Raw genomic sequence first — 17,829 nt, 5'->3', positions numbered from 1 at the left:
TAAACTCACCCTCTGGGTGCAAGGGGAGCTCACCGTTGTTGAATCCTTACGAAGAGAAAAGCCTTTACGCGCGTGTTTCTAACGCACAGATCAGACATTAGCGGCATCTCTATGCGCGGGGGCACGAGACTGTAGCCGACAAATCCTGCGAACGGACCATCCTCATTGTTTTTCTCCAGGCTGGTCGAGTCAGTCACCCCAGCCCTAGAGAAATACAGATAAAGAAGGGAAGAGTGACATGGACACAGCGAGTCCAGGAAATATGAAATAAATTCCCCCGACGCAGTGGGTTTATTTGTTTATGACCTCTTGTATCACTTTTCGCTGAGAAGCCATATTAAAGCTCCTCATCTCACGACGACTGTTTCATGCACGCATTGATGGGATCGCAGAAATGAGCCTGAATCTTGTGGCAGAACTGATGAAGAGATCGTAAGCCTTAAGTTTACAGTCGTCATTTTACACAACGCGGCAACCTCTATCATATAATATAATTAGATACATTTATTTCAGTGCTGCCATAAAGGATGATACATAATGTTACATATTCCAATTGACAATACGTGTACAAAGATATATTTACAATTGATATAAAAGTGAACATTAACTAAATGGCAACATCTAGGTCCGGGGTGAAGCATCAGCTTTTGGTCCCCAGCCTATGGACAGACACGACTATGAACCTCCGTTCGCCTGTTTCTAATAATCCGGTGTCACATGAAATTTGAACTCCTATAAAATCTGGTCTCTTTTTTTCAACTTATCTTACCCTCAATCGTGACCGTTGTTTTTTAATGCTCACTAAGGCATGTGCAATGCAAGCAATGTGTCCGCACGAAGTAGAGGCCAAATTTTACATTACACCGGCTTCACAAAAAGCACAATGGGGGAATACAGATTGAGAAAATATGATTACCACGCATAATACATCCATCATCAAATGATCAAATGAGAACTTGCACCAAATGAGAGTTTACACCAAAAAAGGAAGAGGTAATTCAGATTAAAAAATGCAAAAAGTGCAGGCCCATTGTGTCTTTTCAGGAAAAGCCTTTTACAAACTTGAGATTGCTTTGTGCAGATGCTGGGGAAGATGAAGTAATTGAGAGAATTACAACGCTCCACGAGATGTACTGAAGAACCGTGATGCGGCAGGATAAGAGGATTAGCGACCTGAATCACAATGCAGGCATATGTCAAGAAAGTTCGCAAATCAAATGTAAGAAATAGGGCAAAAATCAGCCACCGGCTTGTCTCATGAAACATACGTATTATGGGAAACGAACTAAGAATTGAACATTCTATATGGCGTCGTCGCATGATATTGACATGTTTTAATAACTTAAAACGCATCTAACAATCGGCGAAACGGCGGCATGTTGCAATCCCAGTCGTGCGCCATGTTTGGTCAGGTTCCCTGACGTCTCGCACGCTAAAGAAAAAATATCGTACAATACCACTGAAATTTGGGGGGAGTTTTCTGTATCGGACCGTAGCTATTTCAATTAATGTAAGCGTAAATCGAATAGATTGCGGAGGGAATACTGCTCATAATTATGTACAAATCCAAGCTAGATTTGAAGCACAACCAACCAAGTTCATTTTCAGTTCAATGAAAAGCGGCTAATGACAAATTCGACCGAGATTCATAAAATTTGTTCTTACCCGTACGTACAGTACATTTGATGGAGGAAATACCCAATTGTCTCTCATAGTCTAAAATTTGATTGATACTAATAAGCCGTCGGTAAAAAAAACTTGTAAACAGTAGCTTGTCTTGTAAAATAATGAACCACATGAGCGTTTTCATAAAAAGCGAATTGCCAATAAATGGGCTGCGATTTTGTGAGACAACTCCGTCCCAGCCCAGGGCCATTTGCTCTCGAAAGCACCTGCTTTTTAACGGCCAAAAATGCTCTCCCCGTTGATATGAAATCATGGTTTTATGACTGTCTAATGGGATTTGCTGACAAGCGCTCGGCAATTTATATCTGACGACAAAACACTGTAATTATATTTTACAAAAAAAACCTATACTCTGTCGGCAGCACTGCAAATGCATTGTTTACACTGAAGCAGCAATGTTCATTATACTGGAAGGGTCTTTTTTTCTCTGTGGACTGAACAAGAAATATAGGAGATGTTGGATAATAATAAGAGTCAGTGAAGCGGACAAAATAAATGCCATGAACAGACGGGGAGGGGGCTTTCCTGTTCGATATTGCGATTGAGGCCCTGGCTTTCTGGGGCTCGTGGTTGAGGGATTATAGAATCGCGCTCACACTCGGGAGAACTTGTTTTCTTAGCGGTTTGTCTCGGTTTTATTGCGAGCCAGGGAAGCGATCGAAGGACACAATGTGCGGAGATTTTGTTCTTGAATAAAAATAAAATGAAGAATAATAAAATGCGGACAAGATAAAAGGGGAGGAGTATTAGGAACTGGGGTATTATAGATATGGCAACAAAACAAAAGAAACGCAGAGCCGAAAATTAAAAGACAAGTATACGCACGCGATCTTTTACAATCTCATTCGACTCTTGGCGCAGATATTTTTTTTTTATCATAATAAAAAATCAGCAGACTTATTAATTCAAGGAATATAGAAATTCGTATTTCGCGAAGCACGGTCACATGAACACAGCTTGTTTCGATCATGGGACAAGCAACACTAACTCGGATAATGTACGACCTGAGAGAGAGGTTTTTTTTTTATTACGCAAATAATTTTCAATTTTGCAAATTAGCAGATATATTAATTGAAGGAAACATAAAAACCATGTGTCACGAAAGTCGGTCACATAACTTCTTCAGATAGATTCCGACCGATTTGAGACCTAGGCAACATTAAAATCGAATAATGTACGACCTCAAAGTAAGAGAGTTTATGTTTTCCCCCTCAATTTTGGGACGAGTCGACGCGGCGCATTGCCTGAATTCATTAGCTGTTGGCAGTCGATTCGCGACACGGCAGGTTAGCAGCATGAGTGAGCGCTTAACATCAATCAACTTCAACCGGGGAGCTTAGGGGGAAAAACAACGATGGCGAAAAAACAATCTACCCAAAAGCTCATGTTTCAGTTTACACGTGCCAATCGATGCAACCGGTATTTTTTTTTTGTGGTGATTTTGTATTTTTGTTCCCCCGAGCTCGTTGGCTATCTATCATACGAATCCATCTAAAATTATCTACTCCGAGCTGTCGGAAAACAAATGGATGGGACCAGTTTGGCGGGGGAAATGTACAGATTTATCAGATGAAAAGAGCACCTTCCAAGAAACTTGTAATTTCCCATGGCCGCTTGCGGATCTCTTATTTATGCATGGCTATGCTCAGGTATTAACAACAATGTGCGCACATGATGACAATATACGTAGCCGTAGATCTGGACACGCGTTTCGGACACTAGCCAATAGGCCTACTCCATCGCCGTCTTCAAATTTCAGTACCAATTAAAATAAAAAAGAAAGCCCATGGTGCCTTGGATTGAAACAATCATGATCAGATAAAAAAAAATGTTGTCGACTCTAGCTCTTGACATTACGTCCATTCTAACTGTTTTAACGTCAATGTTTATTTTGTATGGTGAACCATTCTTCCATTCCCTGCCATTTTGTAAAGGCCTTTTACGACTACTTCTTCTTCTTCCAAGTTCTGTGCCCACTTCATATTGTTGAAGACTAAGGCACATTAACTAAGGCGACTAACGGCGCCTTTTGCTCTGATTCGCGCGTGATACAGCTACACCTGCTTGCAACTCGTAGTGTCAAGTGCACGATAAACGGCCAATAGAAGGACGCCTCAGACTAGTGATTAAGTTTTTGTACGGTTTTACGCGGGAATGACAGTCTATAATTCACGTCGAGCTCCACTTTCGCGCAGAACGGTCAGTGATGATCCATTGTGGACTCGGGAGGACTCTACAGTTGTACGTGCGCTGAGTGCTAAGTCCTTCTGCTATAGGAACCTGGTATCTACTCGAGTATAGATCACCAGAAAGGTAAGCTAAGCCTGGAAACATTAGAGAAGTTGACACCCGTTTTGGGCTGGCGTGTCAGAGTCCCTCGGAGCACACGCGTATCGGGTACACAACTCAAGTCGATCCAGTTAGACTTCGGTTTCAGACATGTGAACTTTTATGTATTGATTTTCAGCTCAGTAGATTCTGGAGTCGCTCCGAACGGCTGCTACTGCCGATCTTTCGACAACTTTCGCGCGTAGTCGTTCCTATTACTGTTTCAAACGTCGAAGCTAATTTAAATCTTGGGAACAAGTTGGTTCGGCGCGACTCGTGAACGCCATGTCTGGAACGGTTCTTACCAATTAAAAAAAGTTGTAGGCGTTGATAACACCGTGTCCCTACCGATTCAAATTAACTTCTGTCAAGATGATGTATTTGTTGTTCTTCGGCCCTGCAACTTGCGCACGCTAAGTGTTCAGCGAATCGAAGTGCTTAATGACTCCATGAAGTTGGATCCACATGACATTGTTTTTCCTCGCAACATTGAAATTAAAAGTGCCACATGGGATTTATTCGCGACATTATTGATGCGTGGAGTGTGAAGAGATGACATCATCAATTACTGCGCGCCGAAAATACTTTTTGATTAAGATTTTGAGATTGCTATTTGGGATATCATATTTCGTCTGTTGTTAATTGATACTAACATAGCTATCGTTTTTGTATCACGTACGCGTGCATACAAGTTGACCATTTGAATTACACGGATCGTTGTCCGGTAGGCCGTTGACTCGACTAGTCGTAACTGTCGATTATTCGAATTTGGAACCAGCCATCAGAGGGTCAGGGGTTCGAATCCCGCTGCTGGTCATATGTTGTGTCCTTGGGCAAGCCACTTCACCCCCACTTGCCTCACTCCACCCAGGAGTATAAATGGGTACCGGCACTAGCTGGCGAGTATACCTGCGATGGACTAGCATTCCGTCCAGGGGGAATGGAAATATTCTCAGTCGTTTCATGCTACTGAAACCGGAGATAAACGCCGGCCTGATGGGCCACATTGGCTCGTGACAGACTTCACTACTTCCCCGGGTTGGTCGCATCATTTTCTGTCAACAGCCTGGAGTATCGGCAGCGACACATGCCGACCGTTCTCGACCAGACCCTGTTTGAACCTTGACGGGTTTTTTTACATTATTTGATGAACCGATCAACCAAACGGACATAACTTGTTGAGAGGCCGTTGTCGATAGGGCCCTAAGAAAGAAAACAAATTGAGGAGAATTCCTTCATTTACTTCAATGATTCCTTGTTGAACAAAAACTGAGACATAATCGAATGCACACTTATTGCTTTTATCTCTGTAGTACTTGTCCCTGTCAATTAGTGTCTGTGTGGTGATGTCCGTGTGGATTTTAAATATCAACGTCATTACTTTTTGATGAAGAATGCAACTCCAAAAACACTCGTCGTCGGAGTACGACCTTGCCGCTAATGCACCAACAGCCGCTCGTTAGTTAGCCATTTTATCAAATATAAATGCAAGGCCCTTGAACACATCACCAACGTTAATCATCGGAAATTATGTCCATCCCCCTGTCCTTAATGGCGGTGGAAGGAGAGGAATGATCAGTCTTAATTATGAACTCATTGGGTCTTTCCTCGTAGACACAGAAATCTAAACACTTAATAACTGAAACGTATACCCTTGATTTCCGGTAACATTTTGACGATGAAGCCACAACAGACGTCAAGTAATACTCGAATCCCATGTCACCGGTATAGGCAGGAAACCGTTTGACATTTGTTGAATAATAACGCCGGTGACGGGACGGTAGGGAATACAGCATGCCCTTGGTGGTTCCTCCTTCAGAAGATAATTTCGACAACACCATCAGGAAACGATTAGACGAGGATACGAGGGCTTGCAGGGAATCAGACGAAGCATGCACCGTGATGGAAGAGAGGGAGAAAAAAAAACATACCTCGCCCCGTGTTGACAGATTGGTGTGGTCGATAGGTATTGGCAAAAGTCGTTTGGACTGTTTAAAAAATAAAAAATATTTGTTATTAAAGATGCTATCTGTAATCCAAGCCAGGCATTTTGATCAATTGATAATTTTGAGGCCAAATATTACACATTAAACTGAAGGACGTTCACGAAAACATTACGATAAAACTTAGTTGAGATGTTGGGATATCATCGGAATGATTTTCAAGAATGTCTTTGAGTTGGTTTCTGTGCAGATGTTGCAGATTTCTCGACTGTAAGTCGAGGTACGAGTCCTACGTAGCCTACTGGTTCAACTATATCCCGAGCAACCTGGTATAGAAAAAGTGGTGTAACAATTGATTTTTGATGATCTGCATCGAAAAAGACGAAGGTTGACTTTTCCGACTCGTACCGTAGACCAACACTGCTATCGGACAGACACCGCATGACAGCAGTTTCTCAAAGACGTATCACCTGAGGATTCATCATAAAATTTCCCCATTTTCCCCATCAAGTGAATTTTTTAAGACGCTCATAATAGCATGAGCGGGAATTGCGGGATCAGCTATCGTCTCCCAGGGACTCGGAAATAAGCCAATTTTTGAGGCGCAGTTCTTTCTTAGTACATGCAGCTTCAAGCTTCTTTGCCAATCGGATATACCAATATGCGCTGCATCGCCCGGCTCGAGTTGAATCAGCTTTTCAGCTGTCCCGCAACGCCGTGTTTGTCTAACGCGGGGACCTCGCAACGCCTCTAACCCAATAAAGCCGGACGTTTCGCGGCAAGCCCGTCGGAGGTTACGAGACGATGTTCTTCACCCGTCGGTTTGTCGTGGGGGGAAAACGGATTGTCTACCCACGCCGATTAGATCAGCGGGGCTAATTCGCGACCTTAGTCCGTCGGGAAGTTACTCCCGAGGTCAGAACGCAGACGTAGGTAGTTCCAATGAAGGCAATGTGTTGCCCTGGGGTTAAAACTGACCCAACCGACCTCTTTTCACTTATAGGAGAGAAGACGTACTTATAGGAGAGAAGACAACTTGCATTTTATTCCCCGCGCTAAACCATTGATTTTTCTCGCCGACTATATCCTGCCAATTTTACCTCCGGGGGTAAACTGCTTTAACAAAACGCTATATGCATGGCGATAGGAACGGGTAACTGTCCAAGAACCTCAGTGTGACAGGGGAGGAAGCCTTCCACTTCAATTCACTATGTCGCGGTGAATATTTCAAAAAAAAATCGAGCCGATTTTTGTTATCAACCCCAGAAAATCTCTCCACATGTAAAATCCACGGTTTACCTTTGAACCCATCTCCTTGACATTCAACGTTCCTCCTCCCTACTTCAAGAGCCTCGACGTTTCTATTGCACATTCAATTAAATATGTTTTAGTCTTCATTCATATAATGGTTGAAGAAAATTTACAAAACTTGTGCTTGTTGTTATCCGAAGAACCCATTTCAAGAAAATTATCACCTTCTCGGACTGAAAGAAAAATGCTGAAATCAGAATAGACCATATGCATTAAAGTAGAGTCAGGGGGCAATTGTTTTTGTATTTCGTTGATAGGCACGAGAAAGCCTTTTGTGCATTCTTTGTTACTAAATTGAAATAACAAAAAATATCTTCTGAGACACTGGCAACGCATACGGTCTATTCAGCTTGAAAAAAAAAATTCAGTGAAATTCCAACCAATTCGTCAGTAAATTCCCCATGACTTGAACAAATGTCTATTTATCGGCGAATTTCAACTGCGGTATTATCCGCCTACAAAGCAATACCTTTGCTGCGCTATATACCGAACGCCCTGTCGGCACAGCACTGGTTATTTCATCTTTATTAAAATTCAATCACGAACAGATTTCAAGCCAATTTGTTTCAAGTGTATACCCTCAGAAAGGTACGCCATTAAGGGCCACAAGAAAATATGCAGCCAGACCCGGAGGGGCTGGCGATGCATAGCGGAGCGGCGGGGAAAAAAACGCGGTACAATATCCCCGTCTAGCCGTTGCCGTCGACTCGCTGCGCCTCCGTGATGAGGGATATCGATTCAATTTTTTTTTTTGAATTGGGCCAAAATGTTGTCCCGAGGCCGGAGCTGACCCATTTCGACTTGGCCCTTCATGGTTTGGTATACATTTTCAAACGTCAAGTGCCGATACATGAAAACATCAGATGGAGATGGCGTTTCTGGATTTCTATTGGCGAATCGATTTAAATGAGAATCGGTGAGGTGTTATCTGGATTGCATGCATACCGCTAATGCCTCAAATTAACCATCAACTCGCAAAAACGTCAATGAGTCAGTCAGTCAGTCAGTCAGTTATAGGCACAAATACTCGGCCTTTCCTTTGTGACAATCAAAACATATTACAGAACCCATCATCCAGCACCATGCATTAACTTGCACAGTCAGTTATATATATGACAATTTCCAAACATGATTGTGATAAAAATATACCAAGCGTGAGCGAAGAGGGTGAGGGTAAAGTGGCTTGCAAAAGGACACTGCATTATGGCCAGCAGGTCGAGACGTCGGTCTGAGGTGTGATAACCGACTTGAGTCATAAGCTGGCCGTCTCTTGTATGGCATGTCGGTAAAGAGTATTCCAACCGACGTCAGCAAGACGCTCAAATCCCGCCGTTGGTTGTATAGCTAAATCCGGACAACGGTCCGACGTACCTAATTAGACGTGTCGGCAGGACGTCGGCCAGCTTAATTATAATGGACATTATAGGCAGGCCGTTTGCGCTGCTATAGGGCACGATGGGTATAGCCGTGGTCCAAATGGCGTCGGCAGCGACCTTCTGAAGCCTAGTTTCCATATATAGAAATAAGAAACGCAGAGAGCAACGCAAACGAGACCCAAACTACAACGCGGACATAACTATGGAAACATTTCATCCGGAAATGCCACCGACAACCCAGATAGACGCACACAAGTGTGTATTTGCCTACAACCGGGGACCCTTATTGTCCCTCTTTTGTTTGTACTTGGGGACCTTCGGGAATTGGGGACCCTATTGTCCTCTATTGTTCAACATCCTCTATTGAATGCAGAAACAAGCTCAAACTATCTCGCATACGATCGGCAAAGTTAAACCCGATTCAACTTTGCCTTTGGTTCTGCGCACTGTCTGCGCAGTCTGTGGAGACTGCGCAGTCTGCAAAAGCTCAACGTCAATATGGAAACTAGGCGATGGCCGTCTCAGACGTACTTTGACCGGCGCTGACCATTTTGCGACTTGGCCGACCGACTGCCGACCAAAACTGACGTCGGGCCGACGTCTTTGTGTTGCCTGCATGGGTGATGTTTGGTGATGACGTCAATAGGCCACATTTCTGAGCGAAAGAGGCCGCTGTATAACGACGCCATTTTCTAGGTACCAACACTAGAAAAGTTTCTTTTACTGAAGCACTTAAGTAACTTTACTTTAATCTAAAAAGTAAAGATTATAACTTTATATTTTGTTTAGGTTGTAGCAATATTTAAACGTACTCTAAACCTTAGATTACACGCCCAAATTACATCGTTATACAGTGACCTGATTTGCCGAGCTAGTCCTATTTTAGTCACGTAGACGAAGTCGTTATTCAAGTTCGCAATGGATAACCTAAACCAGGGTGACGTCTCGGTGCATGCCCTGGGCTACAATTCACCCGATCATTTTGTCGATTACAGACGAAATGGACGTGTTCTGTGCCTCTTAATCAGCATCGTGTGTGGGGAGGTATTAAAATGGGCGACCTCGACCATGGCAACATCCATGGCTGATCCGTTAAAAGGATTGGAATATTGCAGTGTAATGCGCACAAATTCTCCACTCAACGGAAAGCCAGAATAGCCACAACGGCGACCAAATATTAGAGTGGAGACTTTTTCAGTGTCACTTAGCGCTTCATTTATACTGACATTTTGACATCAGAAAACAGTTCTTCATTCCACGGTTTTACTGAGAAATATCTCAAACATTTGTGACGTTATTCAGCCTACTTTGAGTAGACCAAGTTTCGATATTGCATGAACCTTTTTTTGCTGCTCGGAATCTTGTGGGTTATGCACTACACGTAGGCCAATAGTGTGTTTTCCACCTTTTTCTCAGATGTGAACTGCCCCCCATGCGCTCTCTGTGAAAGAAATGTAGGTCTTGAAACTGATATTGATGCCCTTGTTTTTAAAATTAAAAAAAAATCCAATGATCCAACTCATTCTCAGTTTAATTCATACTTTCCACGCTTGTGCGGCACCGATATTTTTCGTAAACCCTTTCTTTGTACGCCAGTCTTTGAAGGAAAAACTCCCTGCCAGCTGCCTTACGTAAGCGTGTCTCAAACGGCAATTCACAGAAAACAAACCAATTTATCTGAATTCCCTTATATCAGATGCAGCTATTTTTGAAGTAATCTTCAAATTAGAGAAAAGAAAAACACATATGATGTGCATGGCACCTCATGTGTTAATCCAGCATTGCTGGTGGGAATAAGACGTATAATGAGCCCACGCGTGTCATTAGATGCAGTTTAATCTCAGCCAAGGCCGATCACGTTGCTACTTGCACTCACCCACTGTGGCCTATAAAAACCCAATCTGCTAGATTGAGCATTTGAAGCGTGTAACTAGCCTGCCGAGCCCGGGCTGAGGATGTTCGATCGGCGGCCGGCGGGGCCTCGTTCTTGCTTAAGCAAGTGGTCTATAAATTGGGTCATTACTTTGCTTGTGTTTCTACCAAGTGGAGCAGTGATCTGGGAGGGCTCGCCGTAAGCTCTACTTCTCTAATTCCTCATTCTTTCTCTCGTGTTTTTAATTTAAGGCTCTGGGAATGCAAATCAAGTTTTCCTTTCTATTCCGCCGTTTTTTCCTCTCCTGGTGACAGACTTGCCGGCGGGGGCTCTCGGAAGCGGGAAAAGAAGCCACAATCTAGCGCGCTCAAACCTCGCCGAACTCTTTTTTTTTTTTATTGCGGGGAAGAAGAAACAAATCTAGTTTTGATCCTCTTTCAACTTGGCTGTCGGCGTGTTCGAGTGTGCCCGTCTCCTTGCGACCTTGAAGGAGGTTTAGGTTGATAAAATCATCCGCATGGTGAGATGTTCTCCAGACATTATGCTAACCATGTGTCTTGGCATCTTCTTATCTGCCTTAAAGTTTCTGCTCAGTGATTCTCAGCATGCATGCACGCGCGTTTTGTTATTGACAAAACGAACTTAAGGGTCTTAGTCTTGCGTGCGTGGTTTTATTGCGAGGTGTAGGACGTGGACGGGCGATGGGCGCAGCACGCCCGTGTGAACTTCATGAATTTCCCCGCTTTGCACTGCATGCAGCGGTTTCTTCTTTCTGTCTTTCTTCCAAACAAGCTGGAACGCTGAGAGAAAGGATGCACTTTTTCTCAAAAGAGGAGGGGAACATGATCCTGAGAACACGATACTTCCACGCCTTTCTCAACTGTGGATCTGCCGCCGTGCAAACCTCCTCGATCTGAAAGGATAAGCCTCCAAAAACTATTGAAAATCGGTCCCCATTTAAACTCTTTCTTTGGAAACTTTTGTGTCATTTTTTAATGAAAACAATAACGCCAGCACTTCGTGTACCTTCCATTGAGCAACCGCAGGGCTTTTTCTCAACCGTACCTCTACACCTTTACATAGATAAATCCATTCTTCCCGTGTATAATACAAAAGTTCTTTTACCCTCCCAACTTTTTATTCTGCGCGATGACTCATTTTTACAAAGTTTCAAGATGGCGGCCCCAAGCATCAGTATGCAGTAAGGGCGACTGTAATAGGTACTTCTGAAGAACCCGCCTCGGACAGTTGGTCGTCAAAGAGTTTCTCTTTTTGAATTAGGTAGTAAGAGACGTTGTTTCCGGGATGTGAAAAGCTCATATAATACCACTCAATATTCCTGGTATTGTTTTAGTCATGCAATGACAATATACGTAAATGGTGTAGAGTGCTTATCTGAAGCAACTACTGTAGCCTATAGAATGTAGTCTGTTATCTTTGTTGCACGGAAAGACAGCAGTACGTATCGACATGCATGCCAAATCTAAAACTGCCATTTTTGAATTTATCGGCATGCATGCCAAATCTAAAACTGCCATATTTGAATTTGTCTCTTTTTTGTGTGTAATAGATGTTTTGTTATTTACTTCTATCAGCGTCAGTTACAGTCCGGTCACAGTTTCAAGGTTCGGCTGTTAGAATCCGTCCACAAATCGTATCTATACCACAGGCTCCGCAGGCAAGATCGGTTAAGTTTGATATGTTGTCTGATGCCGTTTGCATGTGTAACATCCGTGGCGTTTCTGCATGATGTTATAGGACTAATGTGAGACTATCGTACAGAGTCGATTTGCCAATACCAACAGTACTGTAGCCTGCCAATACAAGATGCTAGAGTAGCCAAAGAAACCAGTGTGATTTTTTTGCCAGTCCCAGAGGGCGGTAGCCGAGTGTCCTCTTTGCACCGACCTCACCGACTGACTACTGATTGAATAACTGAAAGACTGTGACCAGTGAGCCGGGCAGTGCTATCAAATAGGATACCCCATAATGCCAACGAATCGGCTTCATGTGTACACAAAAGACCAGTGGCACAGAAAGACGTCCAGTTAATAAGCCATTCTGAATCAATTCGGGCGATTCACAATGCAGTGCGCCACCAAGAGTTTGCCACGAAGAGTTCTTTTTTTCCCAGTGCATTGTGGGAGATGGTCGACAAATTCACAGCGCGGGACATTTGAAATTGTTCGTTTTTCCAGTCAGTAGTTTCGTAAAGGTATGCTTTGAGTATCTGTTTGCTCTTTTGTTTTCTTTTTATCAATGTGTTTTTTTTTTGTGAGGCGGCAGAACGTTATGCCCCAATCTATAACAAATTAGTTCAAGTTGTCTACTGACACTCATTTAAATGGGCCATGTTTTGTCGACCGTTAACTAGAAAAATGGACTCTCAATGGCAAACTCTTGGTGGTGCACTGCATTGTGAATCGCCCGAATTGAATAGAGCTGTGTGCACTCAAGGACCAGTTTTATAGGCTTGCTTAGCCTAGTTATGGCCACTGTTTGCGTTCTGCCACTGGTAAACGTTTACAGAAGAGTTATGGTCAATAGTAAGCTGTTACATCTCTATAATATCTCTCGTCTCAGAGGTGCAAATTCAGGAGTCCCCAAGAGGCCCAGGGCACATACTTATTGAGGACACGGTTGTTGACCAGAAACTGAGCGTGTGGGCAGACGTTCACCTGCTCTTTCCGGGAGAAAAGTCGATACGTGCGGCACCCGGCCCGTCGCTGACGATAACACCGGCTAGAAAAGAGAAGCGAATCAAGGCTCCTGGTCTGGGACACGTAAGATCAAATATTGACCGATGATTAACTCGGAAAAGGATGCTCTAGACACGCACAGAATGAATGATCTGGGGTTTGATCTAGAAGCTAACTAGGAAAGGAGGTTATCGATACTAGGACAAGGTAAATTGGAACTGGAGCACGGGTTGTGACGGGGTATAAGGAGCCTCGCAACAAGGCCAAGCAAGATGGATATCCCCGGCCCCGCCCTCCATTGCACGCATGCGCTGAGTGCCGCTGCCGCCAGCTTTATTATTTGCCAGGGATGCCTTGACTAGCCCTGTGTGCACAGCCATGCCCTATTTTTTTTTCGCCGGCTGGCACTGATAGCCTCATATGCTCAAAATAGGGTTAAAATCAGGGGATTTGAAAAAAGAATCCCCAATAAAATATCAGATATCGAGTCTTGCAAAATGGGTATAAACTCAATTATCAATGCGGTACCACCACAATGGAAACTAATTATCCATATAGAGCCTTCTGGAATAGAACCTTTTTTGAAAACTCTGGCAGAAAATTGAAAACAATCCCAGAACCACCTGATATTTGGTCTCCCGATTTCCTATTGATGAATGACAATTGGTGTTCAGTTACTTACGCGATTGGCCTCCTTACTTGCCATCTGGCGCCTTTTAATAAAATCCCCTGAGAGATTGTGAGAGATAAGCGGAGTGAAAAATATCAATATCTCTTCCCATATCAATAGTTCCGCGTTAATGCACTTGCCCGGATTTCTTGACCTCTTTAAACTTTTAAGGAACTGTAATGACGCACGTAATAAAGCACGCGCAGAAATGTTCAACAGTGCAAGCCGGCTCGTGCGATCTCTATACGGCACGTCGGATCGGTGCGCACGTGCTCGCCTTGCAAACAACTTCAGTCGCAAGTACGACTCTTGATGAGCCACGCGTTGTGTACGAAGATAGGTAACCTTCTGCATGCAAGCAGCTAGGTACCATCGTAAAATGAATACGCTGGATGTTCTAATGTGTATCTCACTGCGTACGTGCGGCCGTATGGGTCATGGCTCGGCCAATATCACTTGCGCGTATGATTCGCCATAACCATAGAGCTATATTAAATTACCCCATGACAAATCCAAGAGGTGCGCGCACGTTCATTGTCTTTTCATACGTTTTCGGCCAATCAGACACCAGGAAAAAAAAAACGTGCATCACGGACCGTGACAGCCAATGAAAACCCTGAGAGCTGGGAAGTTAGCCTACTGCCTTTATTTAAAAAATGAAATTCATTGTAAGTGCACGGTGTTTCTCCGTCCCGAAATAGGATGACTATTCATGCATACAACGGAAACCTTTGCAACTAGGCCTACCCGTCATGTATACTTGTTGCATTATCTGTAACTGAATTGCCTGTAACTTTTTTGGTAACATGAACCCCTACCCCCAATGTACAGTACCAAACAAAGTAAAGCCGATCTGAATTAAGGACTTTTGTTATATCAAGTTCTAGTATGTCGGAGCACGCACGTCAGCCAATGGGCCCGGAACCTCTCGACTTCTTGCCATCAGCAAAATTGCATAGGGGGTAGCCTCTTCACGCTGTATAACATACACGCTGTGTAAGTGTTGGGGCTCGAAGAAATAAAGTTATATTTGTCACATCACTAACACCAATATTGTGTACTATCATGAAGACATTTGGTCGTTAATGTGTCTGCAAGTTTTTTGGGGGAATTTTTTTTCTCTGTTTTCCTCATCGACCGGAATACTGAAAATGATGATAATGCATGTGTGGTGAATCCCGTTTGAAAATCGTTCCACATGAATCATTTATTTCTACGATTGATCTGGGTCGAACGCCTGCAGGCATTTTCCCGAGCGTGCAGGAAGATTGAATAAGATGCAGCTTATTCCATTCAATTCAACGATGATTCATTAATTAAAAACATTACAGATAATAATTCTTTAACAAATTAACAAACTGGAACATACTAAGACTTAATAATTGATGAAAATTATATTAAAACCACTGCATTGAAAAATAAATACCACCTTTCTAAAATAGCTTTGTCGTTAGGGGTTGGGTTGACAAAAATATAGAGGTATTTTAAATTGAGAAGACAAAAATGGTAGTATAAGAAGAAATTTAAATAATGAGAAGTTATTAAGTAAACCATTTCTTTAAAAAAAAAATGAAGAAAAAACCCTTAATGTGCAGGATATTTTTGTGATGAGTTTGTATCCGAGTGATGTGCATGTACAAGTTCCATCACGGGTTACTGAAGCCACGGACTACTGAAAAACAAATCTGTATAGCAATATCAAAATGTGAACTCTAAGTTGCACGAGAGCGGATCCAGGGGAGGCGTGGTTGAGGTGGCTAACCAGCCCCTCCCGTCTGACAATGATATTTTGTGTTTCTATATTACTGAAAACAAATTCCAATTTTGCTTAAATTAATTACTTGAAATAATGTTATTTAACAGTTCTAATCTTGGTTCATTGCTTCAGATCTATGGCGTTTCCAGCTGGGGGGGGGGGGAACTCCCACCCCACCCCCATTCGCCATTTTGCTTATGAAAGTGCCAGCACCTCACAGCCGCTACTATTGCCCTGCTGCTTTCAACCCATTTTAAGAAAATAATTTGGAACCATTTTTCCCCCATCAATTCCTCTCCCCCGAAACATTGCTGTTCGGGCCTATAGACTCTCTAAGATAGAGAGTATGTATGTGTTAACTTCAACTTTGACCCTGAAGCCAGGTCATATTTGGTCTTATACACCTTTACGGGTCAAAACGACACTTTGCCAAGATTTCCTGGTCTAAACGACCCGGAAAATGATCTAGGGAAGGATAACGATCTAGATTTTGTCCCGGAAAAGTGTCATTTTTTTTAACCCAGAGAAGTGTAGTCAAAATCTGGCCAGGGACTTTTTAGAGTACACGCACATCAGATTCTGATTGCAATGACCCAGTTTTGACATACTGACAATTGAAAATTTTACAATGCTGAAAATGTATATTTCGATTTACACAAAATTTTAAGGTTGAAGTTGTTTAAAATCTGAATATAGCAATTAACTATTAATAGGTTCTGTCAGTAGTGTTTGAGTGTGAAGAAGATATTTTTTTTTTTACATGTGATACCAAGTGCATACCTATGGGAAAGTAACTGATACAGTAACACTGGTTTACACGCATACACGTGTGTACTTTCTTGTTACTCTTGCGTACCAGGGAACTCCCATTTTACAGACGGAAATGAAACGTGGGACCTCTGTTTCCGCACACCATGGGGTTTTTGATACATTGAGACCTGTTGGGGTATGGTGATATACTTTTTTTTTATCCTCTAACAAACTTCCCAACGTGGTATGATATACGGAAGGATCAAACTTCAAGAATGACGCATTGGCATCGATACTTGGAAGGCTACTGTTAGAAAGGTATTGAAAGTCATTGCTCAGCCTTTGATACCTTTTCATGAAGTCATAGTCATTGATCTCTTGCATGGCATCCGTCGAGTGATCGATAATCTGCTGGAAAGTGTTTCTCATACCCGTGAGTTCTAGTTTGTTCTCAGCGAACCGTTCCTTTCTCTTTGATTGGATTTGTTGGAGTTCATCGAGGAGTATATTCTTGGCGGCATTCACTTTCGCAATCTCCATCTCAGCTTTATGCTGTACCTCCTTTCTGGTTTTGTCCAGTGCCAAATCGAAGTCTTGTTCCAGTGTGTCGGTTTGATTCAGAGCAACCGCGATGTCTTTCATGAAAGTCTGGTATTGCGGCATGTGGTCTTTGACGGCCTGTCTTTTCCCATCCACCACCTCTCTGACCTCTTCTAAGACATGCTCGCTGTGGTCGTCGCTCTCTGCCAGGCAGTTCAGACACAACAACTCTTCGCAAGTCTGACAGTAAGCTCTACAGGGTTTTCCAGCGTGTTCGGAACAAAATGGGGCCGTTTGCTTATCCTCTTGCCGCACCGCTTCCACCATGTTCACGAGCTTGAAATCGGTAGTTAGGCTTTCCACCCCTCCCAGCGCAGTTGAATCCGCCTGTCGACACACTGGACACAGGAGTTCTTCTGAATAGCCGTCATGATACTGCAGAAGGCAATTCTCGCAGAAGCTATGTAAACAAGCGAGAGTCTTTGGAGTGTCGAAGAGATTATAGCATATTGAACACGTCAGGTGCTCCTCTGCAAAATTCCACAAGCTGGAACCGTGAACTCCCTTCTTAGCCATCGTCGAAATGGTTTATCTGGCAAACTACAAAAGATGAAACTATTTTTTTAAAATGAACCAAATGCACATTGTTAGAGTCGGTTTGGCGTATTGTATCGGCATGTAAAAGAGCACCTATTGTATGTACATGTATTTGATTACTGAAAACTAATGCTAGATTTTACCAGGACCTCTCAAAGTTTTTCAACTCATGTGCCGTCCTGAACTAGGTCTAACAGTAGCCCCACTTGTGTATAAGTATTGTAAATGCCTGATCTTACCTTAACTGAAGTTTCTACAGACGATTTTCTCTTTTTTTTGCCAACGACTTGAGAACGACGG

At 43.0% G+C, this 17,829-nt stretch overlaps 1 protein-coding gene across 1 annotated transcript; it reads right to left on the bottom strand.

Moving 5' to 3' along the window:
- Positions 1–13,096: 13,096 nt before the first annotated feature.
- On the bottom strand, positions 13,097–17,508 carry LOC119740057 (tripartite motif-containing protein 59-like). Its single transcript, XM_038215258.1, has 2 exons — positions 16,648–17,508; positions 13,097–13,291 (listed from the first exon to the last, which is right to left on the bottom strand). The coding sequence occupies exons 1-2, from the start codon at positions 17,506–17,508 to the stop codon at positions 13,097–13,099; spliced, it is 1,056 nt and encodes a 351-aa protein (XP_038071186.1).
- Between the last annotated feature and the right edge of the window lie 321 nt (positions 17,509–17,829).

Source organism: Patiria miniata, unplaced genomic scaffold (assembly GCF_015706575.1).
Source record: "Patiria miniata isolate m_02_andy unplaced genomic scaffold, ASM1570657v1 HiC_scaffold_4, whole genome shotgun sequence".
In the NCBI taxonomy this organism is placed as follows: Eukaryota; Metazoa; Echinodermata; class Asteroidea; order Valvatida; family Asterinidae; genus Patiria; species Patiria miniata.
Note: the sequence above shows the minus strand (reverse complement) of the source record. Positions and strands in the feature narration are given on the sequence as shown.

Coding starts and splice junctions, on each gene's coding strand:
- LOC119740057 (XM_038215258.1), bottom strand. CDS start 17,508: ATGGCTAAGAAGGGAGTTCACGGTTCCAGCTTGTGGAATTTTGCAGAG. Junction 13,292..16,647: donor TCTTGAAGTTTGATCCTTCC/GTATATCATACC, acceptor TACGTGTCCCAG/ACCAGGAGCCTTGATTCGCT.